General features: G+C 63.9%; 2 protein-coding genes across 7 annotated transcripts in view; one reads left to right on the top strand and one right to left on the bottom strand.

The window, feature by feature from the left end:
- WNT7B (Wnt family member 7B) overlaps positions 1–11,932 on the top strand; it is a 47,947-nt gene extending 36,015 nt beyond the window's left edge. For 4 of the 6 annotated variants that reach the window (XM_060656089.3, XM_060656091.3, XM_060656090.3 and 1 more), the window contains exons 3-4: positions 3,092–3,363; positions 9,231–9,828. In XM_060656089.3, coding sequence (XP_060512072.1) covers positions 3,092–3,363; positions 9,231–9,710 — 752 coding nt within the window. In that variant the 3' untranslated portion in view covers positions 9,711–9,828. Of the gene's footprint in view, positions 1–3,091; positions 3,364–9,230 lie in introns of all 6 variants that reach the window. The other 2 variants (XM_060656087.2, XM_060656086.3) reach the window with 1 other exon arrangement.
- The window catches only part of ATXN10 (ataxin 10), a 537,342-nt gene that overhangs the window by 293,426 nt on the left and 221,817 nt on the right, over positions 1–22,099 (bottom strand). The gene's annotated exons all lie outside the window — the stretch shown is intronic.

The following is a 22,099-nucleotide window of genomic DNA, read 5'->3' as shown; positions in this document are numbered from 1 at the left end:
CACGCTGAGTCCCAAGGGCCACGGAGGGTCCAAACGCCTCGCTCCGGGGGCTGCGTGTGCCTCTTCCGCCCCAAGTCCCTCAGCGGCAAAGAGACCAGGCTGAGCCCCAGGCCCCGCGTCCCTCCCTCTGCCCCTCGGGGCTTTGATGCTACTGCCTGCGTTCAGACCCTGCTCCGGCCGCTAAGCCCTAGTTCAACAGCCTCTCTGTGCCTCGGTCTGCTCACCCGTGGGATGGGCCCGTGACGAGCCTGCCTCGCACGACTGTCTGGGAGCTCAGGGAGGACATACGTGGGGTGAGGGTGTTTGGTAGGCGGCGGGAGCTGGCGGGTGACAGCGGGGACGAAGGAGGCCTGGCTCCGCTGACCCGCTTTGCTGAACGGTTCCTGTAGCCAGAGCAGGCTCTGGCCGCCCTCACCTGGCTCCCCCAGGCCTCGACGGCCTCTTTTCTCCTTACTCTTGAGCTCACACTTCTAGCATCAGACCAGCAAACGATTTCTTCTTTTTTTAAGTTTTTATTTGTTTATTTGGAGAGAGAGAGAGAGAGAGAGGAGGAGAGGGGCAGAGAGGGAGGGAGAGAGAGAATCCCAAACAGGTTCCATCCCAGCGGCACTCGGGGCTTCAACTCACAAACCATGAGATCACAACCTGAGCCGAAGCTGGATGCTTAACTGACTGAGCCGCCCAGGTTCCCCCCCCCCCTTTTTTTAATGTTTATTTATCTATTTTTGGTGGGGGAGGGGCAGAAGGAGAGAGAGAGAATTCTAGGCAGGCTGCATGCTCAGATTGGAGCCTGACAGGAGGTTTGGTCTCACGATTGAGAGATCATGGCCTGAGCCGAAATCAAGAGTCAGACCTCAACTGACCGAGTCACCCAGGCGCCCTCAGCAAACTGTTTTGCACCTTGGACCTTTGCTCCTGCTGTGCCCACCGCCAGGAACGCACACACCCACGTGCACACATCCACTCATATCCACGCACAACACACACCTTACTTAAGGTGTCCCCTCCTCCAGGAAGCCTTCCTTGACTCCACCCCTCACAGAGGCAGGTGGGGACGTCCTCTGAGGTTCCGTGATCCCCCCCCCATGCCCTTTCTTACAAAGCTCTACGGTCACTTCCCCTCCCGGAGCCCCCGAAATGCTTTCGTGCACCCTCCCCCGCGGCGTGCGCCTGTGTGCCCGTGCGCGTGACCTCGTCGGCAGGCCTGCTGGGCTTGGGCAACACTATCACCAATAGCAGGGAGTTTGGTAACCAGTTCGTACCCGACACCCTTCCCTTCGGGTAGCCTCGACCTGATTTAGAGCTGGGGAGGGAGAGCCCCATATTCTCCCTTGACCCTGCGTCTGCCTGGGAGCCCCCAGCCGGCCCGCCTCGACGCTGCAGGGCTGGGGGCTCCTCGGTGCCCCTCGAAGGGCAACTGTGCTGACAGGCGCTTCCCACAGGAGTGGTGCTGGGGACAGCGCCCTACGCCGCTGGTTGGCAGGTCCCAGGTGGTGGCAGGTGCGGTCGGGGGAGCGGTGTGGGCAGGAAGGGCCCGGAGAGGAGCAGGGGCTGGACGGGAAGGCAGAGGCGGCCCTGTGTCCTTTGCAGATCTCGGTCTTGCCCAACGCCACCCTCCCTTAGCTCTTCTCAGAGGACGGACGTTTTCAGGAAGCTGTGCCTCCTCCTTGGTGGCAGAGGTCGACCAAAGCTTCCTCGGCACTGGGTCTCTAAGACCAACAGGTCCTCAGCCCCGATGGGAGGACCCCCAGGGAACAGGAAGCCCACCGAGGCGAGCTCCCCCCAGCAGGTTGGTAGGTGAGGAGGGGACCCCAGAGCACACATTCAAGGCCGATCACACAGCTGGCATGCGGGGTGGTGCTTAGTGGATGTTCATGGAAAGGACTTGACCTTCGACCCTCTGGGGCCATCACTCTAGCCCCCACTCGCAGGGACAGCGGTCAGGCACCCTGAGGGGCCTTTCCGATCACAGGCACAGGCTCTGTGCAACTACAGGGGCGTCACCGAGCTCCAGGCCCACAGTGCCAGCTGCTGAGGACCTCACAGACCGGGCCGTGGCCTGCAGCGAGCCTTGGGGCTCAGGGGCAGGAGAGGCCGGGCCAGGATGGCGGGATGCCCAGGGCCCAGCCGGAGCCTGTGGAAATGAAAGATGAATCGGCTCTGGACCCTTCCATCCAGGGGGCTGTGGGCCCCCGTGGAGCCGGGACGGCTCAGCTACAGGGCTAACTGGGTAGACAGCATCAGGTGTGATAAGAGTCAGATCCGTGACTGGGGGCGGTAGGTAGCCCAGGCCCCCTTCTGGCTGGCAGTCTGGAAAGGCTGCCTGGAAGAAGAGGCATTGGAACCGGTCTTGGAAAATCATGAGGCTTTGGACAAGGAGGGCAAGGACATTCCCCTGGAAAGACCAGGAAACCCCAGGAGCACAGGAGCAGCTCTTTCCGGAAGGAAAGAGACGTTGTTTTGGGCAGGGGACAGAAAAAGGAGGATGGGGAAGCCAGCTGGGCTCGGACTGAGGGCCTTTCCTGCTCAGGCAGAGGAGACCCAGTGAGGGTGCAGGGTAGAGGTGCCCAGACTGTACCGTGGGCCCCTCGACTGGTGGCTGGGGGTGGGGGAGGCAAGGAGGACGGGCATCCAAAGTCTGGGCAGTTCAGGGGGGCATCTGAGCCAGGCAGGGGTGTTGAGAGAGAGGAGAGCCCCAGGAAGCCGAGGCCTGGTGATGGGGGGACAGGGGGTGGTCAAAGACAGGGAGGCGGCAGCAAAGAGCCTGGAACAGGGTGGTGGGTGGGTGCTGGGAGGCTGGCCGAGTGGAGGGGGCGGGGCACAGACCCCACATGCCCCCTCGCAGAGCCCACCCCTGCTCCCCCCCAGGGTTGGGGCGCTTGGGACAGGGAAAGGAGGTGACAGTGGTCTCGAGTGCCACGTGCCTGCCACTGTCCTCGCCACAGCCCTGCTAGAGGGGTTCTGCCCGCCCCACTTTGCTGAGCCCGGAACTCAGAGAGGGCGAGCACAGAGGCCAGGGTGGCCCGGCGCAGGGCGGGCGGAGATGCGCGCGGGTCCTCACCGCGTGCACCCCATCCCCCCACCCCCGCAGGGAGCCGGGAGGCCGCCTTCACCTACGCCATCACCGCGGCCGGGGTGGCCCACGCGGTCACGGCCGCCTGCAGCCAGGGGAACCTGAGCAACTGCGGGTGCGACCGAGAGAAGCAGGGCTACTACAACCAGGCGGAGGGCTGGAAGTGGGGCGGCTGCTCCGCCGACGTGCGCTACGGCATCGACTTCTCCCGGCGCTTCGTGGACGCCCGTGAGATCAAGAAAAACGCGCGGCGCCTCATGAACCTGCACAACAACGAGGCCGGCAGGAAGGTAGGGCGGGCGCGTCCGGGGAGGGGGCGGGCGGGGTGGCTGCCGCCTCACCGGGGCTCCCCGCCCCCACCCCCGGCCCTGAGCCTCTCCTGGGGTGGGGTGGAGGGGGTCCTTGGGGATCTGAACCCCCAAGGTGTGTGGTGGGTGGCGCTGGGCCTGGTCGGCCCCTCTGACCCTCCCAGAGGCCTTACTGTTCCCATTTCGGAGGTATGAAGACTGAGGCTGGGAGTCAGGAAGTGACATGCGCATGGCCAGCAGCTGGGGGATGGCAGGGCGGGGCCCAGGGCCCAGCGTGGGGGCCACGGTCCCATGTCCCCGCCCTGGTCCCAGAGGGGTCGTACCAGCACACCAGGAACGCTTCCCGGAGGAGGTGGCCTTTGGCTCAGATCGCCCTGAGAGAGCAGCCTGAGGAAGGGTGGAGACTGCAAGTTGGGAGGTCTTGAGGAGCAGCCAGCTTCACACAGGGGGCGGGTGCAGCGGTGTGGGGCAATCATGGAGGACGTTCAGGCAGGGCCACACTGGGGCAGAAGTCAGGGTGAGCCCGGCCCCGCCTCAGGGAGATGAGGGCCCCAGATACTGGGCCGGGAGGAGCGGCCACCATGGCGGCGAGATGGCCCGAGATAGAGCGCCAGCCGAGCGGAACGCCTCTCCAGGTCTGGTTCCCCGGCCCCAGGGGCTGCACCCGGGGCACCAGGGCCTGCGGGTCTCTGCAGGCACGGGGACAGACTTGCCCGCCCTCTGCCGCGGGGACCACAGCTAAGGCCACCAGCTGCTCGCTCACTCACTCGACGAACATTCCCTGCCCCTTCTTTGTGCCTGGCATTAGCTAGGCTGGGCACGGGAGACAAGGAGTAAGAGTGGCCATGGTCATGGGAGCCCCCGTGGTGCCAAGTGGGTCCACTCAGGGGTGCAGAGGACAGATCCAGGAGCAGTGAGAGCTTGGAGATGGGGCGGGGGCGTGGGGGGCATGGGGCGGGGGCGGGGGCGGGGGGGGGGGCAGCAGAAGCTCTCCGGAGGAGGTGCTGTCCCAGCAGGCCAGAAAAGAGCACAGGCAGAGGGAGGTGACACTGGGAGCAGGGGCCGGCTGCCCGGAGCAGGCCTTGAATGCCAGGCCCAGGGACTGACTTGATCTTGTAGACGTGGTTATTAGCTTGGCGTCCAATGAGTGCACGGGTGGACGAATGAAGGAAAGAGGGACACAGTCTTTGCCTCCAAGGAGCTCACACACGGCGCGGAGGCTCCATTCTTCAGGCACAGACACATCCCCACCTGTGCCCTGGCAGGCAGAGGCAGGCAAGGTTCGTTTACCTGGAGGCATGGGGAGGGCTCCCTGGAGGAGGAGGTTCCTCTTAGGTCCCGAGGAAGGGCTTTCCAACAGCCCTGGGAGGAAGGTCTCACCATATCCCCCTTTTCTGCACGAGGACAGTGAGGCCCCGGGTGGGCAACAGAGACACTGGCGTCCCCGGAGGCCTGGGCCCTGGTTAGTGCTTGGTGGAGAAGCGTCCGAATAAGCAGCAGAGATGCAGGGAAGGGCACTCCAGGCACAGGGACCAGCACAACCAAGGCCGGGACGTGGGGGGGGGGGGGGGGGTGGGATTCCGGTCACAGGTGCGGGGCAGTGAGGCCTCTGGGCCAGCTTAGGGTGGCGGCGTGTGGGACGGGCCCCTTGTGCAGGGCCACGAGGGCCGGGCCGGATTCTGGCCTCTGGGCGACAGGTGCCGTGGGACAGGTCCCTGAGACAGTGATCCCAGCAGCCTGAGGGCCGAGGGGCCTGGGTGGAGGCAGGTCAGCGCGTGGGGTCTTGAACCGTGAAGCCGTAAACTGAGATGAGGAGTAGGAGGGGAGGGCCCATCAGGGCAGGGCGGTCACAGGAAAGGGCTCCACAGGGCTCAGCGGCCAGGATTCTGGTGCCGGCCGGTGCTGCCCCTGACTGCGTGTGAGTCTTCCTCGGAGCCTCGGTCTGCTCGTCTGCGCAGCGGACACAGTGAACCTTGTGCCCCTCCCCCACTGCCCTTCCAACAGCCCCCGACCCTGAGCTGGGGAGCACACGTGTGGTCTGAGCCTTTGGCAAAGGCCGTGACCCTGGGGGGCGGGGATCCTCCTGCTTCTGCTAGCACGGAGCTTGGGGGTGTCAGTGAGGGGGAGCTGTAGCTTTTGAGGTTTCCACAACAACTGGGTCTGGATCTTCACAGGTCCCCCCCCCCAGTGCTGGGGTGCCCTGGTCCCCACCCTAGTTTGTCCAGGCCACCCCGCCCCCTCCCACTTGCTCAGGGCCCCGGAGGTCAGCAAGGCGGGTGGGAAACAAGCTGACTGGTACCACACGAAGTCCCACGGCCTGGGTGGCTCAGAGCGACAGAGATTTATTCTCCTAGTTCTAGAGCCGGAAGTCCTAAATCCAGGTGCCAGCCGGGCCACCGTTCCCCGTGATGGCTCTGGAGTAGGACCCTGCCTGCCTCTCCCTGCGGCCCCAGGCGCTCCTCGGCTTGTGGCCTCATTATCCTGGCTGCCCCCCTCTGCACATGGTCCCCAACCTCTGGGTCTGTTTTTTCCCTTCTGTCCCTTACAAGGACAGGTGGCCTCGGAGTTAGGGCCCACCCTGGTCCAGGATGGCCTCATCTCGAGCCTTAATTACACCTGGAAAGACCTATTTTCCAAATAAGGAAATAGCTCACATACTGAGGTTCTGAGTGGACGTAAATTTCGGGGAGACACTATTCAGTTCACCACATCCTCAGTGGGCCAGTCCTGGGCACTGTTATCAGGATGGCTTTGGACTCCTCTCGTGGGTGACGGAGGTCTGAAGTCAGTGATGGCACCGGGAGCTGGGGCAGGACCCCCGTCAGCTGGGCACAGCCCCTACCCGACCTCATCTAGGATCGATGCCGGTCCTGCCCCAGGGGGCACGTCCTTCCCATCGTCTGGGTGAAAACCCAGGTCCAGGGAGGGGTGACTTCTGCGAAGTCCCCAGCTGGGAAGCTGCCAGCCACGCCAGGCCCCCAGGCTGGCCGGACCGTGTGGCCACCCCTCTCCTTCACGGCCCGGGCACTGAGCAGACAGCTTCACCTGATGCCTACGCCCAGGTCAGAGGGCGAAGCAGATGTGGGCCTCGTCCCCCGGGGCCTCGCAGGCCCCCGGAGGGTCAGGCCACCAGTGAGGGCCCAGAAACAAACGTGTCACGTCCCTCTGTGGCCCCAGGCTCAGAGCCGCCTGCCCGCGGCTGTTGCCAGAGTGGAGTGTAAAGTGCCTTCGCTAGGATGCCGGGACCCCCACCCCACCCCACCCCAGCCTGGCCACAGCTGTTTCCGGAGCACAGGCCGCACCCTTATTGCAGAAAGAACACCAGCTTGGCCTTTTCCCGGAGGCCCCCACCCCACCCACACACGGCTTGGGTCCGGGGAAACCGAGGCCCCGCTCGTCTGGGTGAGGCCAGGTCACCCCACGCCCTCCCAGGTGGTCTCCTGGGGCAGCAGGGCTGGCGCCACCATCGCTGTGACTCTTATCTTGAGGCCACTGGAGACGGAAACGGCACATTCTTGAATCCTGTGATCACTTCCCAGGAGAGGCTCAGGCCCCGGGGACCCAGCCAAGCGAGGATGCGTCTCCTTGCTTTGCAAACAGCTGCCCAATCGGCTCCATCTGCCCACCGTCACCGGCCTGGCCGTGCAGGGTCCGAACGTGCCTGGGCGGGTGGGCAGGAGGGCAGGCGGTGGAGGCTGGGCTGCCTGGCCTTGAAGAGGACGGGGAGATGGGCGGGGGGCAGGGGGAGGGAGGGGGCAGCCGTCCCGCAGGCTGCGGCAATGAGGCTGGACCGGCTGGCCTGGATACCCCTGCCAGGTCTCAGGCCATCACGGCCTCAGGAGGCATCTCCTGGGCCCGCAGCCCGGGGTAGGGGGCACTGCCCCCCAGGCTGGGGACTCCGAGAGAGGCATCCATCTGGCCACTCTTAGGCCGAGGGGCATACGTGGCAGGGCGGTGTGGCCAGGGCAAGAGAGGCTTCCTGGGCAGGTTAGTGGGGGAGGATTGATGCAAAAATGAGCACGGGGTAAGGGTGAGGGAGGGGAAAGAGAGGTCTGGCCAGGATGAACAGAAGTGTGGAGAGAAGGGTAAAGGAGGCAGGCAGGAGGTCCAGATATGTGTTCCCTTGGTGGGGGGCAACCCGCCCTTCACCTAGACCCCCAGAGCTGACTTCTGGTTCGTGCCCTCAACCCAGACACCCCTTGTCCCGCAATTCCAGTTCTGAATATTCCTTCCCCCGGGTGCCGGGGCCCTCCCCCACTCAGCCCTCCCCTGGTAGGACATCAGCCTCCCCCTCCCCCTAGCCCCCTCCTCCTCCCAGCCTCCCGGGCCTCCAGCCCCCGGACATCATCCACAGGAGGGAATCCCACCCACCCCCAGGTCCTAGACACCAGCCTCAGGGCCCACCCAGCACCCACGTGATGCTCACGTGGGCTGAGCTTTTCCTCTGCAGACCTTGCGCTGCCCGTTCCGGGAACACCTTCCCCTCCGCCTAAAGAGCTTCTGCTCCTGCATCCACACCCCATGTGGGCACCCCTCCTCCAGGAAGCCCTCTTACCACGGCAGGGGTAGGCTCTCAGAGCGCCCGTTTGTGTCGGCTTCCTCTTCCCGCCCACACCGGGCTGGGAGCCCCCAGGTCCTTGCCGAGGACCGGAGCCCCAGGTAGCCAGGGTGGGGAAAGTGGGATGGTAGCTGGCCCTGTGGGATGTTTCATTCATTCGTTCATTCATTCATTCGCTATGGGTCTCCTGGTCTGGGCCAGGGCTGGGGTTCCGGCCCAGGAAGCAGAGAGTGGCCAAGTTCCTTCAGGGCTGGGCTGCTGAAGTGAGGCCACCAGAGCCCGGACAGCTGACAAATGGCCCTTCTGCAACGGTGGGGCGGCAGCTAATGATTCCCCATCTTTAATCAGGCCGGCTGGCAGGGTCCTTTCGATCCAGGTAAATGAGTACCTGGGGTCAGGGCTGGCTCTGGGAACCGGCCTTCCGGGACCACGGAGGGAGGCCCAAGGAAAACACACCCTGCACCCATTGTGGGCCCTCGGGGAGCTGGGGAGAAAGAACAACACCAGCCGGGGGCCGGCTTCCCAGCAGATGGCACGCCTGGGCCTCGCTGACCCGTGCACTCACCTCCTGCTCGTCCACCCCCTCCGCCCTTCAGCAAACACGCGCAGAGCTGGGTGCGAGCCCCAGGCTTTCGTTGAACAGCCAGCCATTTATTAAGCACCAACTACGTGCCAGGCCCTACCCCAGGCATGAGGGCAGGGCGTGGAGAGATGGAAGGGTGGGGATCTGCAATTAATAAGCACCTACTGTTGCTGGGCCTGGATCACCGCCGGGCTGGGTGCAATACCAGCTTGGCCACATGCTGCCCTGTGACCTGCACGCGGCCTGCCGCGCGGCTGGGCCTCGGCTTCCTCCTCCGCGCGTTGACCTGAAGGGTTGTGAGGCTTTAGTGAACCACGTTTGATAAACATCCGCCGTGTTCTGCCACGTTCTGGACACTCTCACTGGACCCTCATAAGGTCCTCTGCAGTAGGGACCTATGGTCAGCAGCCCCATTAAACGGACGAGGAGACGGAGGCTCAGGAAGGGGAGGCACTTAGGTGTGGTCTTACAGCGGGAAGTGGGGGAGCCCTGGAGGACGGGGGCAAGTGGGAGCGGGGACGCCCAGGCCCTGCGGGTGAGCAAACTGGGCCCCCGCCCGGTCGCCCGCAGGTCCGGGAGGGCTGGGGGCGGGGCTCCCGGCCACGCCCACACCAAGCCCCGCCCGGTCGCCCGCAGGTGCCGCAAGGCTGGGGGCGGGGCGCCCGGGCCCGGCCACGCCCACGCTGAGCCCCGCCCTGTCGCCCGCAGGTCCTGGAGGAGCGCATGAAGCTGGAGTGCAAGTGCCACGGCGTGTCGGGCTCGTGCACCACCAAGACGTGCTGGACCACGCTGCCCAAGTTCCGCGAGGTGGGCCACCTGCTCAAGGAGAAGTACAACGCCGCGGTGCAGGTGGAGGTGGTGCGGGCCAGCCGCCTGCGGCAGCCCACCTTCCTGCGGATCAAGCAGCTGCGCAGCTACCAGAAGCCCATGGAGACGGACCTGGTGTACATCGAGAAGTCGCCCAACTACTGCGAGGAGGACGCGGCCACGGGCAGCGTGGGCACTCAGGGCCGCCTGTGCAACCGCACGTCGCCGGGCGCGGACGGCTGCGACACCATGTGCTGCGGCCGTGGCTACAACACCCACCAGTACACCAAGGTGTGGCAGTGCAACTGCAAGTTCCACTGGTGCTGCTTTGTCAAGTGCAACACCTGCAGCGAGCGCACCGAGGTCTTCACCTGCAAGTGAGCGCGCGCGCGCGCGCCCCCGCCGCCGGCACGCGCGCGCCCCCGCCCCCCCTGCCCTGCTGGCTGCGGGGTCGGGGGCGGCGGGGAGCTCAGGGCGCGGGAGGGCTGCTCCCACCGGCGCCCCCTCGCTGCCCTCAGGGGCTCCTTCCCGCCTTTCTCGTCACTTCCTGTGGTCGAGCGATGCCCAGAGGGCAAGGCCGATGGCACCGGTGTCCCTGGTGGGGCGCCCAGCGAATTCTTGCTCTTTTCTCTGGGGAATTGAACCCCAAGGACACACGTCCTGGAAAGCGAAGTGACCACAAGACTCTGAGTGTCCCCCTCCCCCACCTTGTGGCAGGGACATGGATGTGCCATGCCGGCTGACCACCCCCGCCCCCTCCCCGCGGGACTTTTTCCCTGGCCGCATCAGCCACAGGGCTTCCCCCCCACCCCCCGGGTGGTCTGGGCAGATGCTGACACATTTTATTTATGTTTTCTTAGTATCAGAAAAGGATTCTTAGCACTAAGGCATAGCCAGTCCTAACTCTGTACTCCGTGTTAGCGCATTCCCTTGTGGCCCTCTGCTCCCTGTCCCCGCCTCTCTAGACCCCAGGGAGCATCTCCGTGCCCAGCTCCCTCCTGGCCCTGCCCCGAGGGGGCCTCTGAGGGGAGCCACCGGCAGGGATCCTTCTTTTTAAAAAATCACATCAAACAAATCAAACCGTCACCTATGTCAGGTTCCAGGAGTGCTGTGTTCCCTCCCCGATGCTGTCACCCTCCCGGTCCCCCCTCCAGCCTGGCACCCAGTTTACAGAGCCCCCTGCCCCCCTGGAGCCAGCTGAAACCCTAGGACAGCAGTGTGCTGGTGGCGGTCTGGTGGGGTGGGGGTGGTTCGGGGCAGGGGGGGTGGGGTGCTGCCTTTGGCAGATGCGGACACTGAGGCCCAGAACGGCTCAAGAATTAGCCAGAGGCCCCGAGGCCGTGAGTGGAGGCTCCTGCCTTGGCTCGGGCATCCTGACCCCCCAGGCCAGGGCTCCTGACCCTGGAAGACCTACTCTGGGGACATCCAGGTTGGCATGAGACTGACCCCATGTTTTGTGAAATCTGGCCGCTCCCCTCATCCCCTGCTGCCAGCCACACTGGGACCTGCACCCTCAGAGGTGCCTGCTGGGATTTCTCTAGTGGCCCCGTGCCCAGTCCTACTCCTTTGGCCCTGATCCCAATGCTGAGAAAACTTGGATCCACGAGGACACTTGGCCGGAGCTCCCCACCTGCTGCCCTCCAGACACCTCCCCCAGGGTCCCCCCATGCACACCCTCCTCTTAAAGTTCAACTCTCCCTGAAACCTGGGAGAGGAGGACGAGAAGGGTCCCGCTCAGTTCTGAACCACGGGCAGGGTGGGGAGGGGCCCAAACCCCGGGACTTGGGGCGATGCATCCTCTGCGAACATTCCCACCCTCCCCTGGGGAGTCTGAAGCCCAGAGGAGGTGAACCTGCCAGCAAGGGTGGAGTGCAGCTGGCTCCCGGTGTGCCCACCTCTGCTCCTGTGCCCTCCCCCACCCAAATATAGGGTATTTACTTGTAGAAACCTGTGGAAATGTGTCCTCAGGCAGCTGCCCGGCCAAGTGGGCGAGACATTGGCCAGGGGTGAGTGACACTGTCTGGGCCCTGGCGTCTACCCTGTTGTGCCCCTGATGATGCCAGGACATGCCATCGGCTGCTGTTCTGGGCACTTCCAGGCTGCCGTGAATGCCCCCGACCTGCGCAGCACCCCTTCCCCCGCCCCGCCTCCCCGGGTCCCGGGACACCACTGAGTCCACAGGCCCAGCACCTTCTGCCAAGGAACCTGGTTAACTTATATTGTTATATAGCGTTAAAGTGTCTATCATGTCTTTTAAATTATTGTGACCTACACTGGGTACTGGAGGGAGGGGACAGCCTCAAGCATTCCCCGGAGCCAGGCTCCTCCTCCTGCTTGAAACAGACTCTTGGGGCCTCCTGATGCCATTGAGTCACACGCACTGTCCAGGCACCTCCGCTGAGACCCCGCCCTCCTTAACTGTCAGCAGCGACCCTTCCCTTGGGTGAACGGGGGTCGGCGCGGCCCGCGTGGGGCGGTGGCGGTCTGGGCACTGCGTGTCCCCGTAGCGCCTCCCACTTCGGGAGAGCTGCTGGGTTTCCGACGGGCTGTGTCTTGCCTTCCCTGGAGGGGAGCGCCCAGCTCCAATAAAGCTGGAATCAGAAGTGAGTGTGCGTGGAGCCCGTGCGACGCCCCTGCAGCTCTTGTCCCCGGGGGGTGGGGATGCGTGTGCTGTCCATTGAGGACCGGCCCTGAGCCTTAAGCCCCCTTGGCCCTCAGGTGCCCCCACCCTTCTGATTCCTTACCCCTTTCTGCAGGCTGGGCTGGCACGATGCCCACGTGTCTCCATTCTCAACACCTTTGCCCAGGTCCCAAGCGAGGCCTTGAGTCGCGCCGGCCTCCGGGCACCTTTGGGGCCACCACACCCAGCAAGGGCCACTGGTGGTGACCGGACATAGACCCGAGGCCTCTCTGGACAGTCCGGGCTCAGGATGTGAGGTCAGGAGGCCATGGGTCTGGTGCCAGAGCCAACTCATGGATCTGGGTGGGGGCTGTTCTTAGGAGAACCCCGGGGGGGAGGGTGGGCGCTTAGGAGTGGAGGACCCACAGCCAGGAGGCCCTGGCCCCATGTGTCTCCCCCTGTGTGTCTTTTCTTCTTCTGACCCCAGCCGGCCTCAGGACCCCTATGGATGTGTCAGTTGTGTCTGGTGGGGTTTGGTTCAGGTGCCCCCCGTGGGGTGCTCCTCGCCCTCTCCAGTCACGGGCAGATGGCCCGAGGCCCCCGGCAGCCCCTGGCTGGCCACCAGGCTCTGCTGCTTCTCCCTAGAGGCCCGGGTGCCACCGGGCCTCAACACTGCGGTAACCGTGCGAGCACCGGAGGGATGAATGGCATTCCTGCCGAGGGCCGGAAGGCATGCGGCGGGGCCGGTTTGGCCGCTGCCCGCTGTCCCAGCAGCCTGGCATCGGGCGGAACCGCTGATCAAACAAGCCCCTTCCACGCTGTGCCCGCCAGGGCACCCACGGAGCCTGGCCCTGGCCCCGGATCCCAGTGGAGAGGCCACCAGGTGGGCTTTCCGAGAAGGACGTGTTCCTGTGGGGCGTGGAGACTGGGAGGCCGACGGAAAACACCCTGGACTTGCAGCCCAAGCCCGTTCCTTCCTACTCGGGCGCGGACAGCTCCTAGGGTGGCCCCAGTGTCCTCATCTGAGGGCAGGAGGGGGCCCAGGCCAGCACTCAGTGGTTGGGGGGGCCCGTGGGGCCCAGGCCCCGGGCTGGCTAGTTTGGCAGGAGGCCCCGGTTCCCTGCGAGACGGTAAGCAAATCCGCGGTGGTGGCTGCCTCGGAACGCCGGGGTCCGGCTACTCCCACAGGGCCAGGAATGAGGAAGGAGCTTCGAGAATGCCCCGGCCCCGGTGCCCAGACTGTACTTACTTCTTGGCCACGGTTCAACCCCAGCCCCGGCCTCCCAGGGCTGCCCGGCACATCCTCCGAGGGGCCCTGCCCAAGGCGTCGAGCCCACACCGCCCAGCCCGCCTGGGGGCCCACCTGACCCCCAGCCCGAGGCTCCGCCTCTGAGGCTGCGATTTCAGGAGCGTCCACAGGCAGCCCCCACCCTCCATCACGGTGGCTCATCACCATCGGGGTGACACCCCTGCCCCCTGGGCTCTGGCCACACTGCTCTTAGCTGGCCACGAAGCTTCCTGTCTCCCCACCTTCACCAGGGATGCTCCCTCTCCAGACCTGCCTGCCCGCTGTGCTCCAGGAAGGCAGAGTCACCCAACAGGAGCGAGTCACATGGGCTCCGCCGCGGGATGTGGGGACACTACCACCCATTCATTCATTTCTTTCTCGCTCATTCCCTTGGTTCGGTGGTGCCGGAGGCTGGGCCCTGGGAACAGAGGTGGCTCGTGCCTGGCCTTGACCTCTAGGGACTCTGGCTCCTCACTTGGGTCTCCCGCCCTGAGCGGCAGCCTGTTCTCGAGGGCAGCTGCTGGCCGAGAGCCTAGGAGACAGGAAAGGGCTTTGGGCGGGTGCTTCCACAGCTCTGAACCTCGGTTTTCCTCTCTAGAATGGGTACGGGGGAGCAGCTGTGCCAGCCAAGCCCGGCTCCCTCCTCTGCGCGAAGGCTGCCCTTGCCCACACTCTGCTCGAGGGCTTTAGCAAGCCCAGGATCTCCCCCACTGCCCACCCCCAGGGCTGCCCAGGCTGTCCACCCAGCTGCTATCTGGTGGCCAGAGCTCGCAGGGGGCTGTGGCCCTGGCAGACAGAGGTTTGCTCCTTGGTGTGGCCTTCGGAGTCCTTCCTGATCCTCTGGCTCATCAACTACAGCCCATCTCCACCCACCTCCACACAAAGCCCCCTGCCCTGCAGGCAAGCCACCGGTCCCCAGAGCTCCCTATCACGCTCCACACCACCGCCTGTCCCTGCCCAGCCTCCGCTTCAGCTGTGCCCTCCGGCCGGGATGGCCTTTCTTCCCACGTCCCCGGCCCACATCCCCTCCTTCCCATAATGCCCATCTTCCCAGCAAGCTTGCTGGGGCTCCTGCCCTCTCCTTCACTCTCCATTCGGCTTTCACCCTGATGGACGGGGATGTCACTGTTGTGACTGTCCCTGCACCCCAGCAGGCCTAGGGTCCTGAGAAGCTCTGTGGAATATTGAACACCCCCCACCGTGCCAGACGCTGAGTGTGGTTCACAGGTAACCACAACCTTCACCCCTTCCCCACATGGGTCAGCGCTGGCTCCATTTTGCAGATGGGAAAACCTAGGCACAGAGAATCGAGTGTTCTGTCCAAGGTCACACAGCCAGCAGAGGCAGAATCAGGATTGGAATTCGTGTCCTCTGGGGTCTTCCTTCTACCCAACTCATCTCCCTCCTCTCATGAGGGGAAACTGAGGCCCTGGGATGTTGCCCAAGGCCGTACAGAGATGTGCGGGAAGGGAATGGCTGAGGCTAGTCCTGGGGAGGAGGTGAGGGCAATGCTCTGTCTTGAGGACAGAACAGGAAAGACGAGGCTGGAAGACAGCAGGCAGGATCTGGATTAGACATCTGGGTGAACTTCCCAACGCCCAGAGCTGGGAGGCAGGCGGGCTGGGGAAGAGAGGCGAGTGGGGCTGTCGCTCTTTGCACTCAGGCAAACAGGAAAAGTGCGAGTTCCCCTGAGCGGAACAGTCAGGACCGCTCCCGGGAGGCACCAAGCCAGGAACAGGGCCACCAGGAGCCAGGAAGTTCAGCTGGATGTCAGCCTGGGTCTCGCCCACTGCTGTCCCGGTCCCTTTCCCTCCTCTGGGTCTGAGCTTGCGCCCACCTTCCTTCTCTGGGATGCCGCCTGCCTGCCCATTGTGTCCTTGGTCTTCAGGGCCCGGGGACTCAGCAGCCTGGCCTGGGCATCCCGGGGTCTTGCGGTCTAGGAAGTCCCAAGAGGGTTGTAGGCTTGGGACCCACAGCAGTGCCCAGCAGAGGCCTGGGCGGTAGGCGGGTGGTTGGCAAATACTGGGGCTCAGGGCTCTCTTACCGTGCGCCCTGGGCAAGCACTGCTTCCCAGGGCCCCAGGGGTGAACAGCACCCAGGTCAGAACTGCCTGGCCGGCTGCCCCGGCTGGCCCTTCCCCGTGTGATCTGGGCCTCACGCCTCTCTGGGCACAGCTGGAATCCCACAGCCATCTGGGACCTTGTAGAAAGGAAAGCCCTCACGGCCTTGCAAGGAAGCAGCCCAGGAGCCCCCTGCCTGAGCCACTGGTGTGGGGCCACCGCTGACGCCATTCTGCTGGCTCGGCCTGTGTGGGCTGGGGGGGTGGTTTGCTCAAGGCCCCTCCCCTGGTTTCTGGCTCAAACCCTCACTTCTGGCTCCTGAGCCCCTGGCTTTTCCACCAAGCAGGACAGGGTACGACGTCCATCCACTCAGACGCCCCTCCGTTCCCTCGCCCCTCGTTGCTGGGCTCCTCAGTGCCCAGAGCTCAGCTAGGTGTTGAGGGCTTCCGGAGCTGAACGGGCGATGAGGTCTTCTCCTAATCAGCACCCAGAATGGCGGATGGAACGGTGAACAAACGGGCCTTGTCAGCCCCCCATACCCAAGGCTGCCATGGAGGGGAGTGGGGTCTGGAGGGCAACGGAGTGTGGAACCCGGCCTTGGGTGGACCTTGGGGTGGTCAGCAAAGGCTTCCTGGGGGAGCTGGCATCCAGGCTGGGCCCCAGAAGAAACGGGATGGAAGGAAGGAGGTGGGAAGGATGCAGAAGGGAAAGAGACGCTTCGGGCACAGGAACGGAGGCCAGGGGGGCTCTCGTGGGTCCCGGGGTAACTGTGTGGACAGCGGAGCATGGGGTTTGGGGGTGCCAGGCAGCGAGGAGAACAGAGCTTGAAGGGCTACCCCATGCCCGATAGGGTTCCAGGACCCTCTGGAAGGCACGTGAGCCTCACGGTTTCCAGCATTTGACAGGAGCATTCCCGGCCCCCCTTCTTCTTGTGGCCAACACGGTCTCGTGCCTTCTGGGCAAAGGCCCGCATGCCAGCTGGCTTCTCTGACACCCAGGCTGCTGTTTGGAGCCCCTGTTTTCCAATGGGAAAGTGTCTCAAATGAGAGTCCTCGGGCCGCGAAGGGTGCGGGGAGCGAGGGCTGACATTGCCGGCCCTCCATCCAGGTCCCTTTGCTGGGCTCGGGGGCCAGGGCTCTTGGTTACCAAGGCTTTGCCAGGCCTTGGGCTGTTTTCTGAGGTCCTACCAGCTCAATGAAAACATTCGAGGACGGGCCTCCATGGGCCTCCTCTGGGCCTCAGTTGCTCTATTTGGACTCTGGTGGATCCCAGGGTCCTTGTCAGAGCCAGGAAGAGCCCCGTCTGGGTGAGCACTGGGCAGGCCGCCCTCTCTGGGCTAACAAGGCCGCACCAGGACCCCGAGCTTCTCCTTGTCGACCAACCTGGGAGGGAGCGCCCTGCTTACTGACGGAGTGGGGGCAGACTTGTCAACATGTCCTATCAGGGGCCTGGGCGTGGGCGGGCTGTTTCACACCTGCTTCCCAGGAAAGAGAGATCAATGAAATCTCAATGACAAGGACTCTAGGAGAGGGAGGGCCGTGGTTGGTGGCCACATATCTGAGTCACCAAGACTGTCTCCAGAGCTGGGAGAGTGCCCATTAGAGGGAGGGACATCTCAAAGGGCCTGTCTCTAGTGGAGGGTTCTTCAAGCCATCAGGGTCCGCCAGCGCCTCATGGGGGAGACTTTGGGGCAGCCCAGGAGGCCCAGCGGGGGGCAGGCCTCAGGCCGTATCAGAACTTTCTCATGGCCAGAGCTACTGAAGAGAGGTGGGAGAGGTCACAGTTCTGGGCCGGGGAGGAGGGCGGGCAGGGTCCGGTTCTGGGAAGACTGCCCTCTCCTCTTGTCCTGACATTGGCGTTCCCTCTGGAGGCGAGAGTCTCTTTGCCTCATGGTTGTTCATTCTTTCCACAAATATTGTGCTCCCCCGCCACGTGTCAGGTGCCGGGGAAGCCACGAAAGGGAGCCGACGGTCCAGAGGGGGCGTGAGACCACATTCTTTATGGAAAGTGTGAGGGGCTCCTCCCTGCAGCCTGGAAGCAGGGACAGGGGTGGGGAAGCTACTGAAATAGTCCAGGCGGGAAGGGGGAGAGTGGAGAACCTGGGCGCACTTTGCAGACAACGCAGCGGCATTTCCGGAAGGGAGTTCGGGCCTTGGGTAGGGATCCACAGAGAAGGGCCGGCCAGAGAAGGCCGATGGCATGCTCAGCCCCGGCTGTCCCTCGAGGGCAGTGGGGAGGGACTTAGCCCAGGACTCAGTCCAGCCTGCTGCTCAGAGGGAGGCTGGGAGAGCACCTGACCTGTCTTCACCCGGGTAGCCTTGGATCAAGGGCATGGCCCCGACAGCTGGGCCCCGGGGAGCACGAGGGGGCTCTGGGTCCAATACTTCCGGCCTGTGTGACCTTGGCCCCACTCTGCCTCAGTCTCCCCTCCATAGGATAGGAAGAGAGTGTCCGCCTAGGGCCCGTGACTAGGGGCCAGGGAGATGGCTGGTGATGAGTCAGCGGAAGTCAGCAGCTGCCCCCCTCCTCCCCGCCCCCCTCCCCATCCAGGCCAACTGAAGACCAGACGTGCCCCCCCCAAGCTGCGAAGCCCCTCCACTACCCCCCTGCTCAGCGCTCCCTTTGCTGGGCAGGCTCCTCAGTGGAGGGGTGCTGTAGGGGCTGGTAGACCCTCCCCGTCCTTCCCTCCCATGCAAGAGGGACGGTCCTGCCCCCCCCCCGCCCCACCTCCCTGGAAAGTCTGCCTGTGAACAGGCCTCTTGCAGGTGACAGCCAGACAGGCCCCAGCACAGGCCTGCCCTCCTATGCTCACCACACTTTACAGTTTACAAATTTCCCTACGACTATTTCCTGGCTCAGGGCCTAGACGCCCCAGGTCCCAGCCTCTCCCTGGTCTCCAAGGCCCTCTCGGCTGGTACCCCTCTCCTCTCGCGTTTCTCCTTGGGGGCCTCTTGCTGCCCCCTGACTGAGGCTGGGCCTCAGGGTCCTCAGGGCCCCCTGCTGTCCCCCTCACGGTGTTTTCATGGCCATGAAGTCACCTGTCTCTCTAGCCGACGTGGCCAGAGATCTCTTTGACCCTCAGCTCCCATCGATGGCACCCAGCACATCCCCCTAACTGCTCTGTCCCTCTGGGACTCCCTGGGACCTCTTGCCCTGCATCCTGGCAGAGCCCCCTCCCCGAGGACCCCCCGGGTCCATGTCCCGGCCGTACCCCTGGAATCCTGCCTCGTGTAGCTGGGACACCTGGGCCTGAGTGCCACAGGGCCGTCTGGCGGGCCCTTGGCGGGGCCGCTCAGACCCCTTGAACTGGCCCATTACATTGCCCACTTAGCCCCCATTCTTCACAGGCCTGCAGGCTTTTCACCCACCCGTCCCTTCTACCCTCCTCCAGGCCCTCCGGCCTCCCTCCTTGTGGCCCTGATGGCACTTCTCCCAGGATGCCCTGGTCTGCACCAGGTGCTCTGTGCTACCCCCACGGGCTGGGTTATTGTGGTCTGTCTACTCTGAAATGGGGGGAGGGGTCATTCCTGTCGGGTGAAGGGTGGGTGCCCCCGGCCCTGCGCCTGCCCACCTGGGTGTGGCCGGCCGGCGAGGACATGCCTCCTGCGCAGCCGTAATGGGCACCTTCATCCCCTAACCATCTTCTGATACCTTCATACCCCTGTCACCGACAGTTAAGTCAAAACTTGGCAGGAGCCCCGGAGGGCCAGGCCAGGCCTTGCACAACACGGGGTGGGGCGCAGGGGTGGGGGGAGGAATCCCCGCAGGGACGCTGAGACGCCCCTATTTTTAGCCTCCAGAAGAAAACTAAACCCCAACACACACACAGCATGCAACACAAATATTTGTTTTTATTCTTAAAAGGGCTCGGGTGGCGGGTTTGGGGCCTGAAGCACACGCTCGGTTGAGCCACGCTGGCTTGGAGGAAGTCTCGCCTGTCCCCACATGCCCCACCCTGCGCTCCCTCCCGGGGACCCCACCCTGCGGCTCCAGGAGCCTCCCGGCCCCGCCCACCCTCGCTGTCCTTTAGGGAACTAGCCGGGCAACTTCCCACCTCCTGCCCTGCTCCCTGCTCGGCCGGGTGTCCCTCCAGCCCCGTCGTCGTGACGCCCTGCCCCTCTGTACGGGCCTCAGGCCTGGAAATCCGGCCTTCGAAAAATTCCTGCTCTGCGGAAACCTTCCCCAGCTCAGGATTCCCTGTGGCCCCGGGGCCGACCCTCCACGGGCGACGCTGGGGGACAGTCGACCCCCCATTTGGGAGCGTTCGTTCCGATTGTTCTGCCACGGCGTCCGGGCTGTGTCCCTGGGAAGCAGACACGAGGGAGACATCCCCAAAGCGCTCCCGGCCTCAGGGACAGGCAGCGGGGTGTTTGAGCTGCACGGGAGTGCTGGGGAAGGAGGGGGGCATGGCTCTCTCGCCAGGGCCAGGGCCGCCCTGACCAATGACAGCAACTGGGGCAGCTCTGAACAACAATGAACTTTCTCACGGTTCTGAGACCAGGGTTCGAAGCCAGGGTGTCGGCAGGGGGGCCTCCCCGAGAGACTCTGCTCCAGCTCCCGGTGGCTGCCAGCAGCCTGGGCTCGTGGCCGTGTCACTCCCTTCAAGGCCAGCACCTGCTCATCTGTCTGTGCTCCTCCTCACGTGGCCGGCTCCTCCGGGCGCGTCAGAGCGCCCCCTCGGAAGGTCCCCTGTGATCGCACTTGGGGTCCTCCGGTAATCCAGGGTAATCCCCCGTCTCAGGGCCCTTCCTTAGTCACATGGACCTTAGAAGGAAACATTGACAGCTTCTGGGATTAGGACCTGGATGTCCCTGAGGCTCACAGACTCCGTGAAGTCTCTGTGAAGACAGAGTCCGCCCAGGGGCAGCTCTTTCTGAGAAGAGGGCAAAGCCGGGAGGGGTCCACCAAGGCAGAGGACAGACCCGAAGCTGCTGCATCCAGAATTTGGGATCGGGGACAAACGCAAGCTCTCGGCTGCATCACGGACTACCAGGCAGATGGGGGGCCCTCTGGGGAGGAGCAGGCCTGGGCTGGCTTCGCTCACACTCCTGAGCCAGCGAAGAAGCAATTGTCTGAGGCTGCAGGGGTCCCCACGATCCACGGCTCCGAGGGCCCTCCCTTGAGGTGTTGCCCCAATAAATATTCGGTAAAGCGGTGGCCCTTAGCATTCTTGTGACTGCTCTGTCCCCACACATCCCCTCCTGCCCAGGACTGTCTGGTTCACCTCCAACTTGGTTAGGGTCTACCCAGGATCCTTAGAATTCCTCCCGTCTCCGGCCCTGCCTGTGGGGCAAATGAGGTGTTCCCTGACTGGTATGCTCTTTCCAAAGACCTCTGAGTGGCCACCTTTTTGCTCCTCGGGCCTCAGCTTGACGGTCACCAACCCAGAGACTCATTTATTTGTTTCTTTATTATTTTTGAGAGACAGAGTGTGAGCTGGGGAGGGGCAGAGGGGGGAGGGAGACACAGAATCCGAAGCTGAGCTGTCAGCACAGAGCCTGACACGGGGCTTGAACCCACGAACTGCGAGATCGTGACGTGAGCCGAAGTTGGATGCTTAGCCAACTGAGCCACCCAGGCGCCCCCCCAGAGACCCTTTCAGGCTCCAAACTTAGAAGCGGCCCCCTCCCCAGGCCTCTCACCCAGCTTGTCCCCCAGGGTTCCAGTTGGTTTGGCCACCATGTACATCCTTGGATAGGACTATTGCTGGCCCTTCATCACCGCGGCCTGATGACAGGACCTAGACCGTGGCAGAAATACGGCGATGTTCTGTTGACCCAGTGGATGGATATGTACCACACATTGGTTCGGTGATGAGAAAATGCCATAAATACCGGAAAACAACACCTGAGGACAAAATACCTAGGTGTCTTGCCCCTGGCAGAGCGAATGCGGGAGCAAGCAGACTGCTCTGGCTAGGCGGGGGATGGGTGGGGTAGGTGGGGGTGGTGGGGGGTGGTGGGAGTGGGGGGCTGGGCCCGAGGCCCTGGCTGGGCTCAGGTTATAAGATGAGGAGCTCAGGTGGAACCTTTGTCCAATGAGTGCATTTATTAAGCGCCCACTGTGTACCAAGACTGTCCAGTGAACAGCGTACTAAGGGCCAGGGCCAGGGTCACTCCCGGGCTGGGGGCTGCACAAGGCCCTGAGTCTGTCCTCAGGGATCCAAGCGGTTGTTCTGGAGAAATGCAGGAGGCTGGACATCTTTCTGTCCTGCTCTCCTGTAGTCAGGACGCTGTGGGGCTCAGGGAGCACTGAACCGAGTCAGGCAGGACGACTAGGGTGGGGGGGCGCCTCTATCCGTGCACACAGCCAGGAGGACCTCCGAAAGTGTTCACCTCACAGGAAGTGTGTTTGGAGGGGAAGGGGTCCGGGGCCTGAATCCCCAGCGGCTCAGGTGGGTGCCAGGTCGGGCAGACACTGTGGCACATCGGGGTGAGCCTCACAGGGCTGTTCTCACGTGCTCTGGGAGCCCTCGGCTCCGTCCAGAGCCTGCTGGGGGCAGGGGCTCTGGCCCTCAGACCCGCCTCCACAGGGCGCCTCCGCGGTGGCCGGCTTTGACCGTCAGGGTTCCACAGAAGAGTTAGTTTGACAAAAGGGTCTGGCTGCTAAAAATGCCAGAAAACCACGAAGAGAGTGTAACACTGGAGTGTCACGGAAGGTGTGCAAGGCTCAGAGAGGGCCCTGGTCTGCCCCAGGTCACACTGGCTGGTCCCCTGACTCCACCCAAACAAAGGCTTCCTGAAGCTGGGCTTCTTAACGCCCCCGGGGCCCGGGACAGAGCAGCCCGGTTCTGATCCCATCA

The sequence above is a fragment of the Panthera onca genome, chromosome B4, assembly GCF_046562875.1.
Source record: "Panthera onca isolate mPanOnc1 chromosome B4, mPanOnc1 haplotype 2, whole genome shotgun sequence".
In the NCBI taxonomy this organism is placed as follows: domain Eukaryota; kingdom Metazoa; phylum Chordata; class Mammalia; order Carnivora; family Felidae; genus Panthera; species Panthera onca.
This window is presented reverse-complemented; position numbering and strand designations above follow the sequence as displayed.